This window comes from Talpa occidentalis, unplaced genomic scaffold, assembly GCF_014898055.3.
Source record: "Talpa occidentalis isolate TD23 unplaced genomic scaffold, MPIMG_talOcc4v2.1 talOcc4.12, whole genome shotgun sequence".
NCBI lineage: Eukaryota > Metazoa > Chordata > Mammalia > Eulipotyphla > Talpidae > Talpa > Talpa occidentalis.
The window spans coordinates 92,723,318-92,745,779 of record NW_023601212.1 but is presented as its reverse complement, the minus strand read 5'-3'; the positions used below and the strand labels follow the sequence as shown (position 1 = coordinate 92,745,779).

At 44.2% G+C, this 22,462-nt stretch overlaps 2 protein-coding genes across 3 annotated transcripts in view; one reads left to right on the top strand and one right to left on the bottom strand.

Moving 5' to 3' along the window:
• SMG1 (SMG1 nonsense mediated mRNA decay associated PI3K related kinase) overlaps nt 1-16,991 on the bottom strand; it is a 99,510-nt gene extending 82,519 nt beyond the window's left edge. The window contains exon 1 of one of the 2 annotated variants that reach the window (XM_037507543.2): nt 16,880-16,991. The gene's annotated coding sequence lies outside the window, so the exon portion shown is untranslated. The remainder of the gene's footprint in view (nt 1-16,879) is intronic. The other variant, XM_054693822.1, reaches the window with a different exon arrangement.
• LOC129145544 (translation initiation factor IF-2-like) lies at nt 16,301-17,612 on the top strand. The gene is made up of 2 exons (XM_054693925.1): nt 16,301-17,383; nt 17,607-17,612. Exons 1-2 carry the CDS (start codon nt 16,301-16,303, stop codon nt 17,610-17,612), a joined length of 1,089 nt encoding a protein of 362 aa, XP_054549900.1.
• Nucleotides 17,613-22,462: the final 4,850 nt, after the last annotated feature.

The window sequence follows — 22,462 nt, the reverse complement described above, 5'->3', positions numbered from 1 at the left end:
ACCCTTTAAGAATTTACAATCTAAAAAATAAAGAACTGCACTCTAAGTCCCAATAAAAAGTGCTCTGTGGTTTCAGAGAATGTCCCATCATTCAGCTCCTTCTTCAAACTCAAAGAGCACCCAAAGTGTGTATTACACTAACTCATACATAATCAGTCATGTAGTAGCATCAATTTGCTTACTTGTTTGAGATGTTATTTTTGGAAGGTACTATTGTATGCTACATCTTTCCTGAGGGAAAAATCATTAGCATAGTGGTTGCTGCATGAGAGGGAAGATGGACAAAGAAACAAAATGTAGTAAACACATGCACTGGAATACTAAGGAGCCATTAAAAATGAAGTAACGATTCCTGCTACAATATGGCTTAATCTTAAAAACATGCAAAGCGAAAGAAGCCAGACAAAAAGGTTATGTATTGTATAACTCCATTTATATAATATACCCTGTATGGGAAAATCCACTGAGAAAGTAAATTTGTGATTGCCAAGGGCTGAGAGGAGGGAAGTGACTGTTTAATGGGTACAGGGTTTCTTTTTGGAGTGCACATAAATTCCCTTAATACCAATGAATTATAAAATGGTAAATTTTTTAAAGATTTATTTATTTATGCATACAAGAGCTGGGGTGCAGGCCAGAGGTGCAGGGGGTGAGAGTATTCACCAGAAACAGAGTGGGGGAGCAGAACAGGCAGATCTACTGAAATACACTGCTGAGGGGAGCAGCGGGCAAGACAGGAGAAGTCTGCTGCGCCATGTGGGTCAGCTCCCTGGCCAGGGATGGAATCTAGGCTGCAGTGACTGGCAACAGTTTGATAGTGCGGAGACTTAACCCCTTGCACCACCAAGGAGGGCCCTAAAATGGTAAATGCGTACTTTATCATTAAAAAACAATTATCTATGACATTCTTGAAAAGACAAAATGGGGGGACATGGGCTGGGAGTAAAAGACAGCAAAGAAAAAGGAGTCAAGGAAATTTGTGGGGATGATGGAACTACTTTATAGCTTGATTGTGAGGGTCGTGATTATGCTAGTGCATGCATGTGTCAAAATGCAGAGAACTACGGAGCATTAAATTACACTTCAAAAAAACTACACTTTTCATTGTTTTATGTCTTATGTGGCCTAATTTATTTAGCCATTCCAAATGGAGAAGCAAAAATGCAGCACTATGCTAAAGACTGTTAGTGTCTGATTTAACCAAACATAACAACTGCTGGAACTTAAAGCTTGGAAAGGATTAACCTAAGAAGTACAAAAACAAACAAAATAGTACACTTATATTAGTAAAAAAAAAAAAGGCTGAAAAAACTAAATTTTTAGCACAATAGCAACTTTACTCTTTATCAATGTCTGAGATAGTTCTTACAACATTTTTTAAAATGTAGTTTATGTTAATGTTTCATGTCTATCCATCTTGATACTTTCAAAATTGTGGTCACTGAGACAATACCAAAGAATTTAAACAAAGCACAGGGCTGTAAAGTAACAAAATCATTGGTTGAGAGAGAGACATGAAATCCACTGCGAATTTAAGTACCCTGAGGTTCCGTGCCTCATCTGCATAAATTCATATTTTAGTAGGTTAAGAATATTGGTAGTTACAAAAATCTGGTATGCTTTTAATCTTCACTACAAATACGAATTCAGTGTTCAGTATTTAACAAAAATAACTTTCTTATGCTAAATAATCATTTACCTCACGCTCCTGAATCTATGACTACACATTAATTTGACTCACTTTCTCTAGGCCTGTATTTCTAACCAAGCAAGTTTACTGCTTTAAAAAGAAACCCTGCTTCAGCCCCATTTGCATCACTTATCTTCCCCTTTTGTCAGCAAGTCCTGGAAGTACTTTAGAAACATCCCATTCAGCCTGGGAAATTGCCAAGATTGAAAGGAAATCTCTTACTCCATGACCTCCCTAGCAGAGGAAGGACAAAAAGACCAAAAGTCTACAAAGAAGCATGTCACACACACCCCTCACCCCAACCCCACAGTCTCTCCAGTTAAATGCCAAACATAGTCCATTAGGACAGGAAAGATTAGGAATCGCTAAGAATTAAACACTACAAGAATCCTAAAAGGAAGTCTTGAAACCAAACTAGGATTCTATAATCAAGGAAAGGCAGAGTGTTTTATTAAATAGGAAGTGTATAAAACCAACTTTTAATAGTCCTGGAAACAGGTAAATAATGAATATAGAATTAGTTTGATAAATTTCCACTACATGATACTACTCAACGATATTATCCCCAAGGGAATATGCTTGTGAGATTCTCTAACAATTATTTTAAACTTCCCTTTAAAAACAATCCTAAAAAGCACTGTGGTCTCCTTTAAAAATGAATGCATTATGTAATAACAACACTTTTTTTCACAGGTGAGACTGATCAAGAAAAATGATGTTACTGCCAAAATTCACTCAAGACACATTAAGAAAAAACTAGTAGTATGCAACATACACAGGAGAACATTTAAAGAAAACTATGATCAAGTTAGGCATTACTGCCATTATGATATGGTACATACCCTAAAAATCTTGGGCACAGTCAAGGTTTGGGGCATCAAAAAAAAACATTAGTCTACCATGCATCTCTTAACATTTAATACTTAAATATAATGACAAATATGGGGAGGGGGAGACTGAATTTCAAATTCCACACCAATGATTCTCAACAGAGAGAGACATTATCAGAAATATCTTTTAGGAATGCTCAAATTATACACATGAATAAGAAAGCTTCTTAAGAAATAAATACATCTTAGAGGGAATCTAAGTTCTGGTTCTATTTCTAACTTTGCCAATGTAATCATACTAAGGATCCCTCTTCGATACCTCCAATAACTCCTGTAGGATACACTTCCTTAGGTATCTTGGGGTAGGAAATACACTGTTAAAACCAAATTGGTAAAAAAAAACATACTACCTGTCCTCAGAGGTAAAATAGGTGTGGTAAACCCTCTAGGTTAAGCACTGGGATCTCTTTTTCAGAAGTGATCTTGAAACAGTCATTTCCTATTACTTTAGCATAAATAAATAAAAAGATGAACGCTCCTAAATCAAATAATTGGGAAAGGAAGATACTTTTCTGTATTTTTTTAAATTTATTCATATATATTTTACATCATTGCTCATTTTCGTACAAAATCTGCTTTCTCCTCTCAGGTGTAGTCCCTGTAAAATTTCCACCACCAACTGCCCCATGCACCATCACCACAGTCCTGTGTGCTCTTCCCACCCCGTTTTGATCCTTCTCCTTCTCTACCCCCTCCCCCCTTGCAGAATGTCTCTGATTTATAGCTGCCTGTTAATTTTGGTTTTTATTTTTTTTTTCCCTGACCCCTTATTTAGTTCTCCCATAGTCCCTCTATAAGGAAGATACTTTAAAGAATCATCACAGGTGTTTTTTTTTTTTTAACTGCAGGAAATTTTATGAAATGAAGATACTTTGAAGTAGCCACTGAAACATACTAGTAGCAGCAATCAAGAGCCGGGAAACAATGCTCCCACTGTGCTTAGCAGTAGTCAGAAATATATTAAAGTATTTAAAGTTTTTAAGCTTAAGAAAGCTATAAAAACCATTCAAAATCATCACGTAGGTCACTTTAAATCCACGATGTCCATACAGAACTATCTTTCTCTTTTGTTACTTTTTACACTAAACAAACTTTAATCAGATTGATTTAAGTGGTTTAAAATAAGAAGCTTTCGGGCCTCCACGGTGGCCCAGTGGTTGAGCACTGGGTTGTGAAGCTGCCTGCAGCCTCTGCGACGCCGGTTTGATCCCCGGCTGCTCCCCGGTCACCGGAGGAGGGACCCACATGGCGCGCAGACCTCTCCTGCCGCCCGCTGCTCCCTTCAGCAGTGTACTTCGGTCCTTCTGCCTGCTCTGCTCTCCGCTCTGGCTCTGGGGAATTCTCTCACCCTCCCACGCTTCTGACTGTACCCAGTGCATGTATAACCAACCAAACAAACAAAGAAACAAATAAATAAAACATGCCTCTATAAATAAATAAATAAATAAATAAAATAAGAAACTTTCATGCTTCCCTTTTATAACAAAAGAGAAAAATCAATGTTTGTAAATCAGAAGTTCCTTAGGAGACGCATTTATTCATTTTGATTAATTTAAAATGGTGTGAAAATATTATGGTAGCTTAATATCATATATACATTCTTAAAATGTCATAGAATCTCATTTTAATTTCTGCATTTATTTCGAAGATACAAGTGGTTCTTTTTTTTCTTTTTAAGTACTTCACACTATTACACTGGTATTATATTCTTTCCGTGATGCCATGATCATCCTCCCTACTTTTTTAAACAAATACAGCATAACTCCTCTAAAACAAAGAAAGTAACTCCTTTTAAAACACACATACTAAACTGGGGGGAGGGAGAGCAATACAATTTCAACCAGCATTCTTACAAGAATTGGTTCTTAAATTCCAACTGTGTAATAAAAGTTAAGCAAGGTAAAAGCCACCTTTTAACCTACCATTTCTCTAATGCCATTTGCACCTGCCCTCTAATATATGCCAATAGTCACAAAGAATCATTATTTTTATTGGCTCATAATTTCACCTGGTATTAAGTCCTTAAATGTGGATAATAAGATGGGGGGGGGGGTCTACATACTGCTCACATGCCAACTTTAAACAGGCTTATAGCCTAATGGAAGGAAACCAGAAAATGCAGAAAAAGAACCACCTCTATACTGGAGGGCAATTAATCACATATCCAACAACATCACAATGCCCTATGCCACACTTATCAGAAATTTAAGTTATGCATGTCCACACACACACCCCTCCCCCACTAAGATACTTGACATAAACATAAACACCCTTTATGAAATATTTAGAAGTCATTACACATATACTCTTCTAATACTGAGAGTACTAGAAGAGAAAAATAAACTTGAACTAGAGTCAGAATGTGAGTATATGCATATGTGCAGTAAATTATGAAACTTTTTGAGCAAGAGATAAATGAGGGAGGTTCTTTAAACTTCCAAACTTGGTTCAGATATGGCAACATATAGAATTTGTATAGCAGTTTAACAGCTTTGAAAGTAATTGTTCAAACTTTCTCTCTAACCCTTATAACCCTAGATCCTAAGGAGGCAAGAATTAACACCTCAAAGGAACAGATGACACTGTCAGTACAACAGACCTTTGTCTTCCCATTCTTAGTCCATTTATTTCCCTAACAGCATCCTCCCAGAGGGTCAATACTAAAAATGCTTAAAAATAAGTACACTTTAAAATTCTTAAAAATAAGTACACTTTATCAAAGAATCTAAAACACCCTGGGGCTTGTAATTCTTACTTCTCCGATGCATTTATACAACACAAGTGGATTTTTTTTTAAAGATTTATTTATGGATACAAGAGCTGGGATACAGGCCAGAGATGTGGGGGTGAGAGGACTCACCAGAGACAGTGGGGAACAGAACAGGCAGATTGACTGAAACACACTGCTGAGGGGAGCAGCAGGCGAGTTAGGAGAGGTCTGCTGTGCCATTTGGGTTGCTCCCTGGCAGGCCAGGATTGAACTCGGCCAGGGTAGAACCCGTGCTGCAGAGGCTGCGGATTGCTTCATAGTGTGGTGCTTAACCCCTTGAGCCACCAGGGAGGCCCAGCAAGTGGATTTTTAAACGAACGAAAAGAGCGGGAAGGGGGGGGGGGTTTACACTATTGGTGTATATTTTATATCTTTTATAAAAACACAGGGGATACTAGCATTATAGTAACCATACAAAATAGGCCACTTTAAAGTTTCTCGCACAAAACTTTCAGTCAACCGACTACCCACACACACAACCTTTATTAGGCATAAGTTCATTTTAATTTCAATGTTTTCAAAAAAGGAACAAGACACCAAATATTAAAATGTATCAACGTTTCAAAAAATGACAATCTTTTTTTTTTTTTTTTTTTTTATAGAGGCATGTTTTATTTATTTATTTATTTTGTTTGTTTGTTTTGTTTATACATGCACTGGGTACAGTCAGAAGCACGGGAGGGTGAGAGAATTCACCAGAGCCAGAGCGGGGAGCAGAGAAGGCAGAAGGACCGAGGTACACTGCTGAGGGGAGCAGCGGGCGGCAGGAGAGGTCTGCGCGCCATATGGGACCCTCCTCCGGTGGCTGGGGAGCAGCCGGGGATTGAACCGGCGCTGCAGTGGCTGCGGGCAGCTTCGCAACCCAGCGCTCAACTGCTGCGCCACCGGGGAGGCCCAAAATGACAATCATTTTAAATAGAATTCTAACTCAAGTCCTTCAAGAACAATACAAACTAGGTCTTAAAGGAGACTCTTTCAAACCTGACTAATGAATAAACACTAAATCTCAAGTTTCATAGTCCTGCTACTGGAACATCTGCTGCATTTCATTTTCCTTCATGTAGCTCCAAAGAATATAAGGATAGACAAGAAAAAGGATCAATGATTTTAGTTAAAATCCAGGTTATGCTTTATTTTTAATTAAATTTATTCACCTGCATCACACAATATCATACTGATGATCAGTTTTGGATCTTTTTAGTCATCTAATCAGAAAGGAATTTCATTTTATAAAAAGGACAAAAAGTATGACAGCTTTCCATTTTTTCTGTCTAAATTCTGGCAAATCTCAGAAAGACAACATAGAATCTGTCACTGAGGCAATGAATCTGAAATTTCAGTGTTAGAATAAAAACAATTCTAGAATTCAAGTTCTAACTTCAGACAAGAAATTCTGGGGTACATATCAGGAATATAAAGAAAACCTTCAAAAGCCTGAATAGCCAAGAGTAATGGTTTGCTTCAAAGAAGTATTCCAAGATTAAAGCTAAAATTTTAACACATACACAACCCTACATGATATATACATCACATGCACATATCTTTTAATAGTAAAGGTTAAAATGTTAGATAACAGTTTTTTGTTAAATTTAAAAAAAAAATTGGGGCCTCCCTCGTGGCCTTGAGGTTAAGCCCCCCCCCACCCCCACCAGCCTGGGTTCCATCCCAGGCCAAGGAGTTGACCCACACGGCCAGGCAGACCTCTCCTGTCCACACACTGCTCCCTTTAGCAGTGAATTTCAGTAGATCTGCCTGTTCTGCTCCCTACACTGTCTCTGGTGAATCCCCTCTTTCTCTCTCTCTCACACACTCCACACACACACACACCCCTCTGGCCTGCACCACAGTGCTCCTACACAAACATAAATAAAATCTTTAAAAAAGAAAGATTTGGGCTTCCCTGGTGGCACAAGGGGTTAAGTATCAGCACTATCAAGCTATCACCAGCCATTGCCGCATGAGTTCAATCCCTGCCAGGGAGCTAACCCACCTGGCCAGGCAGACCTCTCCTGTCTCACCCACTGCTCCCCTCAGCAGTGTATTTCAGTAGATCCTCCTGTTCTGCTTCCCACTCTGTCTCTGGTGAATCCTCTCACCACCCAGCACCCCTCGCCTATATCCCAGTTCTTTTTTTTTTTTTAATTTATTTATGATTACAAGAACTGGGGTACAGGCCAGAGGTGTGGGACGTGAGAGGGTTCACCAGAGACAGAGCAGGGAACAGAATAGGCAGATAGACTGAAGTACACTGCTGAGGGGAGCAGCAGGTGAGTGGGGAGAGGTCTGCTGCACCATGTGGGTGGTTACCTGGCTGGGGATCGAACTGGAGCTGCAGAGGCTGCAGACAGCCTCACAGTGCTGGGCTCTACCCCTTGTGCCACCAGGGAGGCCCTACACACCAGTTCTTGCATGCATAAAAAAATAAATAAATCTTTAAAAAAATAAAAGAGGGGCCTCCCTGATGGCACAAGGGGTTAAGCACCACACTATGAAGCAATCTGCAGCCTCTGCAGCACAAGTTCGATCCTCGGCTGGCCAGGGAGCAACCCACATGGCGCAGCAGGCCACTCCTGACTCGCCCACTGTTCCCCTCAGCAGTGTATTTCAGTGGATCTGCCTGTTCTGCTTCCCACTCTGTCTCTGGTGAATCCTCTCACCCCCACACCTCTGGCCTGTACCCCAGCTCTTGTATGCATAAATAAATAAATCTTTAAAAAAAAAATAAAGTAAAATAAAAGAGGGCCTCCCCTGGTGGAGCGGGCCATTGAACACCACGCCTCTTCAGCGCCCAGTTCATTCCTGCTGGCCAGCGAGGGTCCCACATGGTGCAGCAGACCTCTCCTGTCGCACCCGCTGCTCCCCTGAGAAGTATATTTCATCAGTCTGCCTGTTCTGTTCTCTGGTGAATCCTCTCACCCTCCCGTGCATCTGGCCTGTACAAAGGTTCTTGTATAAATAACTAAATAAATCTTTTTAAAAAATTAAAAAAGAAAAGAAAAATTTAAGTGTAAAGAGCTTCAATAAAAAATAAAACACTGCCAGTGCTGTCAAATTTGGAGGAAAAACTAAAATATGTCACTGCACAGACCAAGGCATATTTATTAGTGGAGCCTTCTCCTTAATAAACAGTAAAAGTACTAATATACTGGATGCCACCCCAAAATGAGGATCTGTTACATACTAATTAAACATTTTATTAATCTGCAGGCAAATACATGATACACAATTACATTATGCCACTGCAGAGCCATGAATAATTTTCTTGTAGATCTATAAAAGTTAACTAAGTAGCAGAACTTAGGAAGTTTCATACCAAAAATCAATCTATAATTCTGATACCAGAAATGTCTCTTAAAAAAATTTTAAATGACACAAAGTCTGTAAAAGTCTTTTAAATAATAATAAACATGCAGTTTTGGACATTATGAATAATAATAACATAAGTATTAGCATTAATTGCCAAAGGAATTGATTTTTGTAAAGGATTTATTTAAGCATACAAGAAATAGGGTACAGATCAGAGGTGCAGGGGGTAAGAGGATTCACCAGAGACAGAGTGGGGTACAGAGCGGGCAGACTGACTGAAATACACTTCTGAGGGGAGCAGCGGGCGAGACAGGAGAGGTCTGCTGCACCATGTGGGTAGCTCCTTGGCCAGCCCAGGACCAGGACCGAAATCGTGCTGCAGAGGCTGTGGATAGCTTCACAGTGCTGAGACTAAACCCCTGGCACCAGGGCCTCCCCTGGTGGCGCAGCAATTGAGTGCTGGACTGCGAAGCTGCCTGCAGTCCCTGCAGTGCCAGTTCGATCCCCAGCCACCAGCAAGGGTCCCACATGGCGCGGCAGACCTCTCCTGCCGCGCCAGCTGCTCCCCTCAGCAGTGTACTTCGTCAGTCTGACTGTTCTGTTTCCCACTCTGGCTCTGGTGAATTCTCTCATCCTCCCGTGCTTCTGACTTTACCCAGTGCTTGTATAAATAAATAAATAAATCTTTAAAAAAAAAAAAACCTTGCACCACCAGGAAGGCCGCCCAAAGGAATCAATTTTAACAGGAATACAACTTCCATTTTTGAAAAGGTATGAAGATTAATATGAAAGAAGCAGTTCACTGTGTTTAGAAATCTGTTAATTCTGGAAATTTTGGGTTTCAGTCATTCCCTAATCAGCAAGCAAACAACTGGCAAGAGGTTTGTTTCCACTAGACAACAAATGAAATGCCAGAAATCTCAACCCAGCGCCTAACAATTTTGTGATTAGATTATTTAATGTACAAATGAATACAATAAATATGGGGTAAGATATCTATGTACAGAGCTTTAAATATATGAGGACTTTTTTTTATAAAATATGTGCACATTTTTTTCAAAGTGAGTAAAACCTTGGTAGTAAATGACCATATTCTTTCTTCTGTGAAAGATCTGGCCACTTCGATCCCCTAGAACATTGTCCCTTCAAACCTGTTCAGTTTGTTTAAACTGCTGCCTCAGGCTAACCAGGCTGCAGTAGGAGGAACTGTTCCCCTCACAGACCTTCTACAGTAACAGTGTTGTAAACGCCGGGGTTAACTCTAAATACAGAAACAAACTTGCAAAATTCCATTTTCATGTGTTTACCTGAGGAGGACACAACATGAGTGTACACTGTGTATTGATGCACTAGCAGGGATGAAAGGGACACAGAAGTGAAAGGATTCTACAATATGCATGTACATTTAAGGATGTTTCATTGGGAAGACACCTAAAATTTTCAGGTAGTTATAAGTGCTACAGAGAAAAGATATCATTAAAATATCACAGTGAGATGTCAGAGAAGGCTATTTCTTTTGAGGGGGTAACATTTAGGCTGAGGAAACAAGTACCAGGACCAAAGTCTCTGCACACACGAAGACCATAAGGCAGAAAAGAGCGCAGGAAGTACTTCAGGGCAAGTAAAATATTGGGGGGTGAGGAGGGCTAACTCTGGATGGTTCATTCAGGTTCAGTTCTCAGGAACTTAAAACTAGTTGGGGGAACAATTGATAAGGACTAAGCTTTCATAGTATAGCCTGCTGCAACAAGATTCACTAAGAGGGATCAGAGAACAAAGGGTAGGGGTCTTCATGGATACACAAGGTTCAGATTGGGGAGAGCATGAAAAACAGCTCAGCAACACAGGAATAAACTTAGCCACAGAGAGGAGTTCCTCTGTGTTCCAAGACTCAACTGCCTGAAAAGTTTAACAATAGATCTACCATCTGAAACTGTTTTCACAGGGATTCTTCAGCTATTTTAAGTATTTATAGCAAAAGAGAAATAATAGAAATGTTTATGGTGTTCCTAAGAAACTATTAAATTGGCAATAAAACATAAGATCATACTCAAAGATTTCTTTTCCACAAAAAGCATTAAGGCAAAATCTGTACATTGCTGGTTTTGTTTTACTTTTTTTTGGGGGGGGAGATGTAATCCAACTGTAAAGTCACTGGGTGTCTGTATCTGGACTGGGCTCATGGTTACGCAGGTGTATACATTGATCAAATTTCTCTGAACACAAAGACCTATACATATGTAAATGTTATCTACATGTGGTATATGTAAATACCACAACAGAATTCAAAGAAGAATTCAACTAAAAGAGGAAAAGTACACTCTATCAACTAATACAAGGTGGTGCAGAAAAACTGGTATTAAAAACACACGAACATCTCTACATCAAAAAATTCTGCATGAATTTAGTAGGTTACACTCTACATCTTAATAAAAGATAATAAAAGCACAAATATTTCATATAAGAAAGAATTAAACCACAAAATGCCTTTAATCATTACTGTTAGGCCTCTATACAAGAGGGTATGTTTTCATTTGTAATCACCATAATAAAATAGGTTCTGAGAAAACTGTAAAGACAGCCAAAGACAACTAAAATAACAATATGAAACGACACCAAACAAATGACAGCTTGTGTAAATTCATAAAGGGAAGTCCAATGAAAAGGAGCCTCAGGGACTTATTTGAGGTGATCTGAACAGGGAAAGAAAGGCAGGTGAAAGTGCCTACTGTATAACACACATAACATGCCATGAATGAAGGAAACTCCTTAAATCAAAAGTTGTGAGAATTTAGAATTCCCAAAACACCCAAAACACACTCCATTTTAAATGTGCAACTGTTCTATATAATGTAAGTGAACTGCTGTGACTAGATTATCACTTGAGTGGTCATCCTCAACATAAGGTAATATTGGGTTGTTGGGGGAAAAAAAAAGTCATGAATTTTCTGACAATCCAATACAGGAGGGGCTTTCGCTTAAGGAAATTCCCACATAGTGGGCTGAATACTCTGAATTTAAATCATGAGTTATAAACAGAATATTCAGGTCTTTAGCAGTCTTAGACTGTTCTAACTGTCGACTAATTTGGTTACATCCACAACAAACTTTAATTTTCCTAAATTATGCTACTACTTTCCTACTGTAAAAGTTCAATGTTTCCCTAAAATCATTCCAAACACACAAATTATCATTTGAAGCCTACAAACAGCACCAATATAGTGCTGAGCTTATCTCTTATTTGTGACACCCCTCGCAAGTACCACATCCTTCTAACCAAACTGGGAATTATCAATTTGCATTTTGCCATCTCCCCACTTTCCTTTGTTTTTTTTTTAAAGATTTATTTATTTATTTATACATGCACTGGGTACAGTCAGAAGCGCGGGAGGGTGAGAGAACCCAATAGAGCCAGAGCGGGGAGCAGAGCAGGCAGAAGGACCGAAGTACACTGCTGAGGGGAGCAGCGGGCGGCAGGAGAGGTCTGCGCGCCATGTGGGACCCTCCTCCGGTGGCCGGGGAGCTGCCGGGGATCGAACCAGCGCTGCAGAGGCTGCGGGCAGCTTCGCAAGCCAGCGCTCAACTGCTGCACCACCGGGGAGGCCCTCCTTTGTTTTTTTTTTTTTAAAGATTTATTTAATTATTTATACAAGCACTGGGTACAGTCAGAAGCGCAAGAGGGTGAGAGAATTCACCAGAGCCAGAGCGGGGAGCAGAGCAGGCAGAAGGACCGAAGTACACCGCTGAGGGGAGCAGCGGGCGGCAGGAGAGGTCTGCGTGCCATGCGGGACCCTCCTCCGGTGGCCGGGTTGAACCTGCGCTGCAGAGGCTGCGGGCAGCTTCGCAACCCAGTGCTCAACCGCTACGCCACCGGGGAGGTCCACCCCTCAAATTTATTGTGAAAATAGGGCCTCCCCTGGTGGCGCAGCGGTTGAGCACTGGGTTGCAAAGCTGCCTGCAGCCTCTACAGCGCAGGTTCGATTCGGGGCCACCAGCAAGGGTCCCACATGGTGCGCAGACCTCTCCTGCCATGCCTGCTGCTCCCCTAAGCAATGTATTTTGTCCATCTGCCTGTTCTGTTCCCTGCTCTGGCTCTGGTGAATTCTCTCACCCTCCCGCGCTTCTGACTGTATCCAGTGCTTGTATAAATAAATAAATAAATAGTTTTTAAAAAAATTATTGTGAAAATAGCACAGATCAATTTCACAACCCCATTGCCCCCTACTCGTATAGTGTTCCCTCCTAGAACTCTCCAGGTTTTAAACTGTTAATCACATAGAAGAACAATTACACCAAGAACTATATCACAATTAACATGCTTATAATACTTTACATTTTACAAAGCTCTTCTTTTAATTGAAATAACACTGATTTATAACACAAAGCCTTTTCTTATCTTCCACACTAATCTAAAACTTCCTTAAAGATAGTGGCTCTGTTACAAAAACCCCAAAAGCACCAATATCTCCCACATTGGGCATAATTCAATTTCACTGAATTAAAATATTTTATCACCTCCCATTTAAAACACACACACACACACACACACAGGGCCTCCCTAGGGGGGCAAGGGGTTAAATCTCAGCACTACCAAGATATCAGCAGCCACTGTTCCCTTCCCAGCCAGGGAGCTGACCCACGTGGTGCGGCAGACCTCTCCTGTCTCCCTGCTGCTCCCCTCCGCAGTGTATTTCAATAGATCTGCCTGTTCTGCTCCCCACTCTGTCTCTGGTGAATCCTCTCACCCCTCGCACCTCTGGCCTGTACCCCAGTTCTTGTATGCATAAATAAATAAATCTTTTTTTTTAAATTCAATTTAGAATCCTTTTAGAATTACCAAATGTTTCATTAGGGATGGTCTATTTTATAATGGAAAAAATAAACATTCCCCCCAAATTATACACTCACATGCAATTAAATGGGAAAAAAAAAAAACCTCACTGTACTTGGAGATCTTTCGGGTACAGAATTAGTAATCACTAAATTCAACTTAATTGAAGTTCTTTTCACAGTTATAAAATTTGTAACTTTATCCTTCATGTATATTTTACTATATTATGTCCCTATGGACATGAGACACTACAGATTCAGAAAAGGCTAAATAGATAACTGTAAATTTTGAAAATCCAGATTCTTACAATATCAGACATAGTAGATTCTAGCTTTTCTGCCTTCACCGCACTCTTCCTTGTCTATGACGAGAGGATAAAGGTTCATATACTTTTGAGAAATTATTGTCTACTTTTTACCAAAAATGGAAACTATTTCTGATACAGTTTCATCCTTTGAATTGTAGAAAGACCTTAAGTTTGGACATAGTAAGAGCCTAACAGGTATCTGTTAAACAAATGAAGTCCTAAACTCCCAAGTGCTTAAGCTAAATCTTTTCTGTGGACCCAGGTGCTTCCTTTTGTTTGCTGAACTAACCTGTATTTTTACTCCAATGTCAAAGTAATCATGCCACTTTGAAATATTAAAATATACAATAATTATACATTGAATTGAATTTTTTTTTTTTTTTTTTTTTTTTTTTTTTTTTTTTTTTTAGAGGCATGCTTTATTTATTTGTTTGCTGGTTTGTTTGTTTTGTTTATACATGCACTGGGTACAGACAGAAGCGCGGGAGGGTGAGAGAATTCACCAGAGCCAGAGCGGGGAGCAGAGCAGGCAGAAGGACCGAAGTACACTGCTGAGGGGAGCAGCGGGCGGCAGGAGAGGTCTGCGCGCCATGTGGGACCCTCCTCCGGTGGCCGGGGAGCAGCCGGGGATCGAACTGGCGCCGCAGAGGCCGCAGGCAGCTTCGCAACCCAGCGCTCAACCGCTGCGCCACCGGGGAGGCCCTGAATTGAATTTTAAAGCAAACCATTTTAATCTCTATCTGGGAATGGTACAACTGCAAGATTACATCCCAAAATACAAAGCTAATTTTTGCCTAACTTTTCTTAAATGTTAACCGAGAGCACAGCTGACAGTGCTATATACATTTTGCTAAAGGTACGCTTCCAGCAAAGGTGGGTCTGCTCCCGCTGCCATATTCAGCCACCTGGAACACTTCCTGTCAATATATGTGAACTACATCATGTGTGACCATGATCAACTCAACAGGAAATGTCTAAACTAAATGACAAAGTGACACTAAAATTGCCAAGAATAGTTCTAAGTCCCACTTTTTCAAAGCACGAATCTAGAAAAATAGAACGAAAAAAAAGACAATAAATAGTACAGAAAGGCAAAGAATTTTTTTTTAATCAAAACGAGTCAGGCAAACCATAGTAATCGACCTGCATATGAAGATGCTCAGAGAAACAAGCCCCCAGTTGAACAAGGGGGGAAATCAACTTTCATTCTGTCAGTTAAGTGGAGTCTATCACCTTTCTGAAGTGAAGCGGGGACAGAATAACAACCTCAAATTTAATTTATGAAAATGTATGACTTGGCAAACATCTTAAGTTTTTTATTTGCAATTTAACAACTACATGACCTTGCAAACAAATCTAGTTATGCTATAGTTATTGTCCATACTTCCCCATTTCCTTCTCTATAAAAAAGTCAAGTTATTTCCAACATCCTAACCTGTTACTCCTTGTAACCAAGCACAGCCCACAGTATCTGGCTACCTGTGCTGTAAATTCTGAGACTTTGTTACAGAGCACAGCCTCACAGAAAGCTTACAGCCTTCCCCCAATTCCCCACACCCAAGAAAGAAAGAAAGCACTAGAAAGAAAACACGAGCATTAACATCCAAGTACATATTCCACAACTACACACGGCATTCCACCATACCTGCCACAGAGTCAGGTGACCCCAGCATGTGGCTGCAACTCTGTTACTCCATTTATTTAGAACTGCAAGCTACAATTTCTTTTCCAAAAGCTCTAGGACTACTTGAGAAGGAACTTTCTTTCCTCCTCCTGAAGGACACTAAATTCTGTTACATATATTGACCACAATAGTGAAAAATAATAAGACTCTTAAATGTCAAATTCATCTCATTTATCACCTAATTGTTAGATGGAAAGTTTCTCAACGTCATACATTTCAGTGTAAGTGCAAAACAATGATCAATTATAGACACAACTACTTAAACTAGTCAAACTGATTTTATTGAGAGCACTCGCCAACTCCGAGTGATCAAGGACCAAAGTAAAGCGATGGTTTTCAAACTACTTAGCGTCTCCATTCTAGATGCGGGCATTAACTTTTAAAGTCACCTAGTAACATGCATCGGACACAGGATCTGGGGAGAGGTATTCCCAAAAAAAGATGCGTCCCACCCATTAGTCAAAAGATTATTTTGCTTTTCCCATGGCCTTAAAACATTACATTCTAACACCTTGTCGAACGACTTTCCAAACCCTGCCAAATTACACGGGACCACCAGGAGACAAAAGTTCTTTCAACCGCACTGTGTCTCGCATTTATGGGACCAGCACCTGGATAACCATAACGCAAATGTGCTTGTTCAGAGTGTGAGCGCCCCATGATTCAACTACCCCGAAACATTACCTGCAACGAGGCGGCTCTCCTAGGCGCTGGGCTGAACTGCAGCGAGTCTGAATTCTTACACGCACTTACACAGCAAGAGGCAAGACCCTGCGTGAGGCATACCTGCCCCACGATGAGCCAGAAACACACACACCCAAGATGAAGTTGAGGCGCCCGAACACACACTCTCCCCAGCCAGGCCCCGACGGGAGACCCAATCCCCCCGCAGGAGGCAGCGCCCCGCGCCCCCAAGCGAGTGCCCACGCGGGGCCGGGGCGCGACCCGCCCCCCCGCACCCCGACATTGCACCTGCACCTGCGCTGGAAACTTCCCTCGGCGGGGCCGGGGCGGGAGGCGCGGCGCGCACACCACCGCTCCCCCGCGCCCGCCCGGGCCCGCCCGCAGGCACAGCGAGGTCCTGAGGGCTCCCCCGCCCCGCCCGGGGGTGCCTTTTCCAACAACGGCACGTGGGTCCCCCCGGGGCCGCCGCCCGGGTCTTTCCCGCGGAGCCCGAGCGGCCGCGGGCCGCTGGGGCTCCGCGTCCACCAACTCCGGCCCCAACTCGGGGGGAGGCGGCCGCGGGGCCCCCGGCCGGGCCGTCCTCGCCCCGCGGGGCGCCGGGCCCGCTGCACCGGGCGGCGGCGTCTAGGCCCGAGGCCTCCCCCGGCGCGGACCCAGGAAGCCGCGCCCGCCGGGCCTAGGCCGCGCCTCCGCGGCGCCGGGCGGCGCCTCACCCACCTGGCTTGCCAGTCATTCCAGCTCCGCGGGAACCGGGTGCCGCCGCCGCCGCTGCTCAGCCGAGACCCCGGGCCCTGCGGCTCATTACCTTCCGCGGCACGACATGGCCAAGCGCCGCCGCCCGGAGAAGCGCGCGTCGCCGCCCGAACCGGCGGCCGCCGACACTGCGCTCCGGCCGGCGCGGAGGGGCGGCCCCTGGAGGCGGCGGCGGGGGGCGGGGGCGGCGGGCGGCCGTTCCGGGTTCCGCCGGGGCCCGCGGCGCAGGGCGAGGAGGCGGGCGCGGCGCGGCGGGGGCGGAGGAGGCCGGGGACGGGAGGGCGACGTCTCTCCCGGCGCGACGCCCGGGCGCAGGAGGAGGACGGCGAGGAGGCGACGGCGGCGGCTGCTCACGCTCGCACGGCCACGGCTTCCCCGCCTCTCGGCTCCGCCCGCCGCGCCGCCGCTGCCGCACGGCATGCTGGGAGCGAGGGGCGGCGCCCGCGCCCGCCGGGCCAGGGCGGAGGGGTGGGGCCGCCGGCGGGGCGGGGCCGCCTCCGAGGGGCGGGGCCGGGCGGGCGCGGCGAGAGGACCCGCCCCCCGCCCCCGACCCCGCGACCCGCGGACCTCGCGGAGGTCCGGGCCTCGCCGCGGGGCATCATGGGAGCGGGGCGGTGCGCCGCCGCCGCGCACGCCGACCCGCCCGAGCACGCCCCGGAAAGCACCTGACCCCGGAGGGTTGGGCAATCAGGTGTAAACAGGCTTCCAGTCGGGGGCCTGGGGTGTGCCCAGGCGGGGGAGCGCGCCGGCGCACGCATGCTCGCCTCAGGGGGCCCGCGCGCCCACCTGGCCCACCCCGTGCGGTGGAAAGGGAAAACAAAAGCGAGGGGGTAGGTGTCCACCAGGCAGCTGCCGGCGGAGGGGGGCCCCTGCAGGCCTGACACCCTGGCCAGTTCCTCGCGCTGTGAAAAAGTAAACTAAATTGGGGGGGCGGGGAGGGGAGTGCCCACGACCACCAGCCCTGTCCCTGCAATGCCAAATGTGCTTTGAAACTCACCCTGGGGGCCTCCCTGGGGGCGCAAGGGGTTAAGCGCAGCACTATGAAGCAATCCGCAGCCTCTGCAGCAAGAATTCGATCCCCGGCCTGCCAAGGAGCTACCCACATGGCGCAGCAGACCTCTCCTGTTTCGCCCGCTGCTCCCCTTGTTACAGGGCAGGGAGAGGGGCAGCCCAGAGCCAGCAAAACTGCCTGCTGTAAATAGGTTCTGCCATCTGCTGCATCAACACAAAACATGAGACTAATGGGAAGGAACTTTAATACAATTAGGAAACAATACAGGAAAGGCAAAGAATCTGTTTCTAAATCAAGCACCCAAAGGTACCCGTGCCCTCGTGGGTAAGAGTCCATCCAAGCAGGATTGGCCCGGAGCAAGGCCCCAAAGCCTGTCACAAGTCTAAAGCATCTTCCAGTGGGGACCCACAGAAAAGGATCAGAAACAAACAGATAAGTCTGGAGGGAAAAGAGCAAAATCAAAATCAAGGGAAAAAACCACCATTGCTATTCTCCCCACAGGTCTCTCACCCACATCTGTTTCACTCAGTCCACGACGGAAAGGCAAATGAAGTTTCTTCACGTGTCTCTCAGCTCCATGTGCCTCGTCCAAGTCTCCTTCTGGCTCTCCATCCTGTGTCCTTCCTTCCTCAGTGTCCTCTGCAGCTTCTTCTCTCCCTGCTCAGCTCCACCCTCCTTTTGAGTGGAGCAGGAAACCTAGAACCTCCCCCTTTCCTGGGGACTACCCTGTTACACCCTCAGCAGTGTATTCTAGTCAGTCTGCCTGTTCTGTTCTCCACTCTGTCTCTGGGAATTCTCTAACCCCCCCCCACCCCACCCCCCCCACCCCCCACACCCACGCATCTCTGGCTTGTACCCCAGTTCTTGTATGCATAAATAAATAAAAAAAAATCTTTAAAAAAAAAAAGAAACTCACCCTGACACTTGCCCACACTCCTCCCCAGAGTCTGGCCACAGGAGCACTGAGCCCTCTTCCCCTAGACAGACTGCTTCCACACCAAGGACTTCACTGAAGCATCCAATGTAAATATGACACTGTTATCTAGAGAAAAGGTGAGCATGTTGCCCACCAAACAGATAACAGGATCTTAACCTTATCTCGTACAGAAGGCTTTAATTCATGTTGCAAGAAGAAAGGCTATATTGCTTGTGTAATTAAAAACTGTTACCAAAAGTACTTAAAGACTAGGAAACGGTGGTTATTTACACACACATACCTCTTCAACGTTGGGCCCTTGCTTACACCTGCCAACCCCTCACTGGCATCATCTTGACAGTTTTTTTTTTAAAGATTTATTTATTTATTTATGCATACAAGAGCTGGGGTACAGGGCAGAGGTGTTGAGGGGGGTGAGAGGATTCACCAGAGACAGAATGGGGAACAGAACGGGCAGATGTACTGAAATACACTGCTGAGGGGAGCAGCAGGCGAGACAGGAGAGGTCTGCTGAGCTATGTGGGTAGCTCCCTGGCAGGCCAGGGATTGAATTCATGCTGCAGAGGCAGTGGACAGCTTCATAGGCTGCATCTTAACCCCTTGCGCCACCAGGGAGGTCCCATCCTGGCAGCAATAAAGGATGGAAAGTTAGATTTTCAAAAAATTTACCTCCCTTACCTCCCCACCCCATTCAGGGAAAAAGAAACTTCGCCTAACTCCAGCTAATATTTGACACAACACAGAAATTCCCACTAGGTCAGACCCAAGCATGGGTGCCCACATGTGTAAAAAAAATAAAGATTCCTGAGTTAGGGGGGATATATTCCACTGGTACAACACTTCACCCTGAAATTTACCTAAGTCCCCCCTACACACACACACACACACACACACACACACACACGCCCACCTCCATCTTGCTGAGGGGAAACTATGAGAAGGGTCCTGCCATTTGTCAGAAGTCCCACAAGGATGACCTTTCTTCCCTGTTTATCATTTCCTCTTCCCTGCAATTTGAAGAGAAAAAGTCCCCACCCCCCCATAAAGTCCCAAGATTAAGGTTCCCTCAGGCAGTAAGGTCTTCTCTGGGAGACTGTTATTCCTGTGACAAGGTATTTTTTATATTTGTTTGTCTGTAATTAATGTTTAATTACATGAGCAATAATCAACACTTTTTTCTAGTGTTTACCTTTAAGTACATACAGCCTAATCATGGTTTATTCTTTCATTAAACACAGCAAACTTCACTGAATAGCTAAGCAAGCGATTGGGGACAGAACAGAGATCAAGACTCAATCCCCCTGCCTCCTTTGGGAGTAGTGATCAGAAAGGTAAATCTATTAGAAGAAATGACTGAAATATTCCTGTTTGCTCAGTCTCCCCTCTCTCTGCCCTCCACCCTGCAAGGGGTCCTGTTTTCTGATTGGGAACACCCCATCTCTCAAAGCATTTCTTTGTTGTAAGTTCTGATCTTCCCTGAACTGTTTTTCCCAGATCTTCTACATTTTATAATCCATGTGAATAGCTCCAGGTGAGTTGATGCCCCCTTCCATCCTTACATCCATGGGCACATACCTGATGTGGCCAGTTAATAATCATTTTGACTTCCTTGAATAGTCAATCGTCACAATGGTGCAGTGACACAATTATGTCAATTATTCCAATGCCAAACGATTCATGGCAGAATCACCAAAACCTTAGACCTGAGAGAAAAATCTGAAAAGTCCTTTCACCTTTCCAAATTACAGAGCAACCGAAGAATAGTTCAAGAAAGGGCTCTGAGTTCCAATTCTAATTCTTCCATCTAGAAGGTGCGATTGTTCAGGCAGATCCCTGACTCCCACAGTGCCCTGATTCTCATTTATCAAATGGATAACAGCCGTGTTGACCTCTTTGTTTTTTTAAAGATTTATTTATTTATTTATACAAGCACTGGGTACAGTCAGTAGCACAGGAGGGTAAGAGGATTCACCAGAGACAGAGTGGGGAACAGAACAGGCAGAATGACAAAGTACACTGCTGAGGGGAGCAGCGGGCCGTAGGAGAGGTCTGCGCACCATGTGGGACCCTTGCCAATGGCCAGGGATCAAACCGGCGCTGCAGAGGCTGCAGGCAGCTTTGCAGCCCAGCGCTCAACTGCTGCGCCACCAGGGGAGGTCCTGTGTTGACCTCTTAAGGATATTGAGGAGTCATAAAGATATCCCATGTAAAGTGCTTTGCACAATGCCCACCATGCAGTAAGCAATCAATAAGTGTTAACTAAAAATCAGATTTAAAACTTCTCTGAAGCATGTGGATATTTGGATAATATTTGACCAATGAAGGGCGGGGGGTAGAATAGCTGGCAGGGGTTGTGCCCGGTTGCTCAAACAATTGCCTCTTATTTTTCAGTTTTTGTACTTTTCCCATAGAAATAATTAACCCTCCAAAACACTCAATGTTGGCAAAGGGGTGGTGTGAGGACACAGAAGGTGGGTGAGTGTCATTTTGGCAGCAACTTCCTAGAAAGCAGTTTAAGAGTATATAGCCAAAGACTTAAAATTGTTAATAACCTTCCCCCAGAAATTCCACTTCTGGGAATCTATCCTAAGGAGATTTACCATGCTGCAGCCAAAATGATTTTCTTAAAATGAAAATCAGATCATGTCACCTTTCTGCTTAAAAACCCATCAATGGCTCCCCATTCTTAGGATAAAATCCAGACTCCTGTTACTAAGAGCCTACAAAAGTCTGTAAAAGCTGGTTTCTCCTACATCTCAAACATCCCCAGGGAGGCTTATACCCAGAACTGGACCCCCAGGTCATTCTCATCTTGTCTTCACAGTCAAATCCCCATGGCTAGACTGCACCCCAGACTGATTAAATCAGAATCGCTGCATCAGCCCAGGCACTGGTATTTCTTCAGTTTCTGCCAGGGGATTCTTTTTTCTTTTTTTAAGATTTATTTATTTATGCATACAAGAGCTGGGGTACAGGCCAGAGGTGCAGAGGGTGAGAGGACTCACCAGGGACAGAGTGGGGAACAGAACAGGCAGAGTGACCGAAATACACTGCTGAGGGGAGCAGTGGATGAGTCAGGAGAGGTCTGCTACGCCATGTGGGTAGCTCCCAGGCTGGGGATTGAACTCATGCTGCAGCGGCTAAAAATAGCTTCCTAGGTTGCGTCTTAGCCCCTTGCATCACCAGGGAGGCCCTCCCAGGGGATTGTAATGTGCAGCCATGATTGAGAAGCATGACTTTCAAGCCCCAAAGCACTGAAAAAGTAATTGATCCCCCCTATCTCGACTCCTAATACATGAGGGTTACAAAGGCAATTCTAAATCAGTGTGACAAAAATAATTGAAAGCCCATTTTTTCCCATGGCAACTATTCAGATACTTTAAAACACACACACACACACACACACACACACATATATATATATATATATATATATAAACATGATCAACTCTCAAAACTTTCAGAAAGTTTTTTTCCTGTCTCTTTTAGTGGCTCTGCTTCCCTGTTTCCATTGGGTTTCTCCACTCCACTCCAGTCATAGAACCAGGTTTCTGTTCCTGAAACACGAAGTTTCTCAGCCTCTGGGCTTTTGCACTTG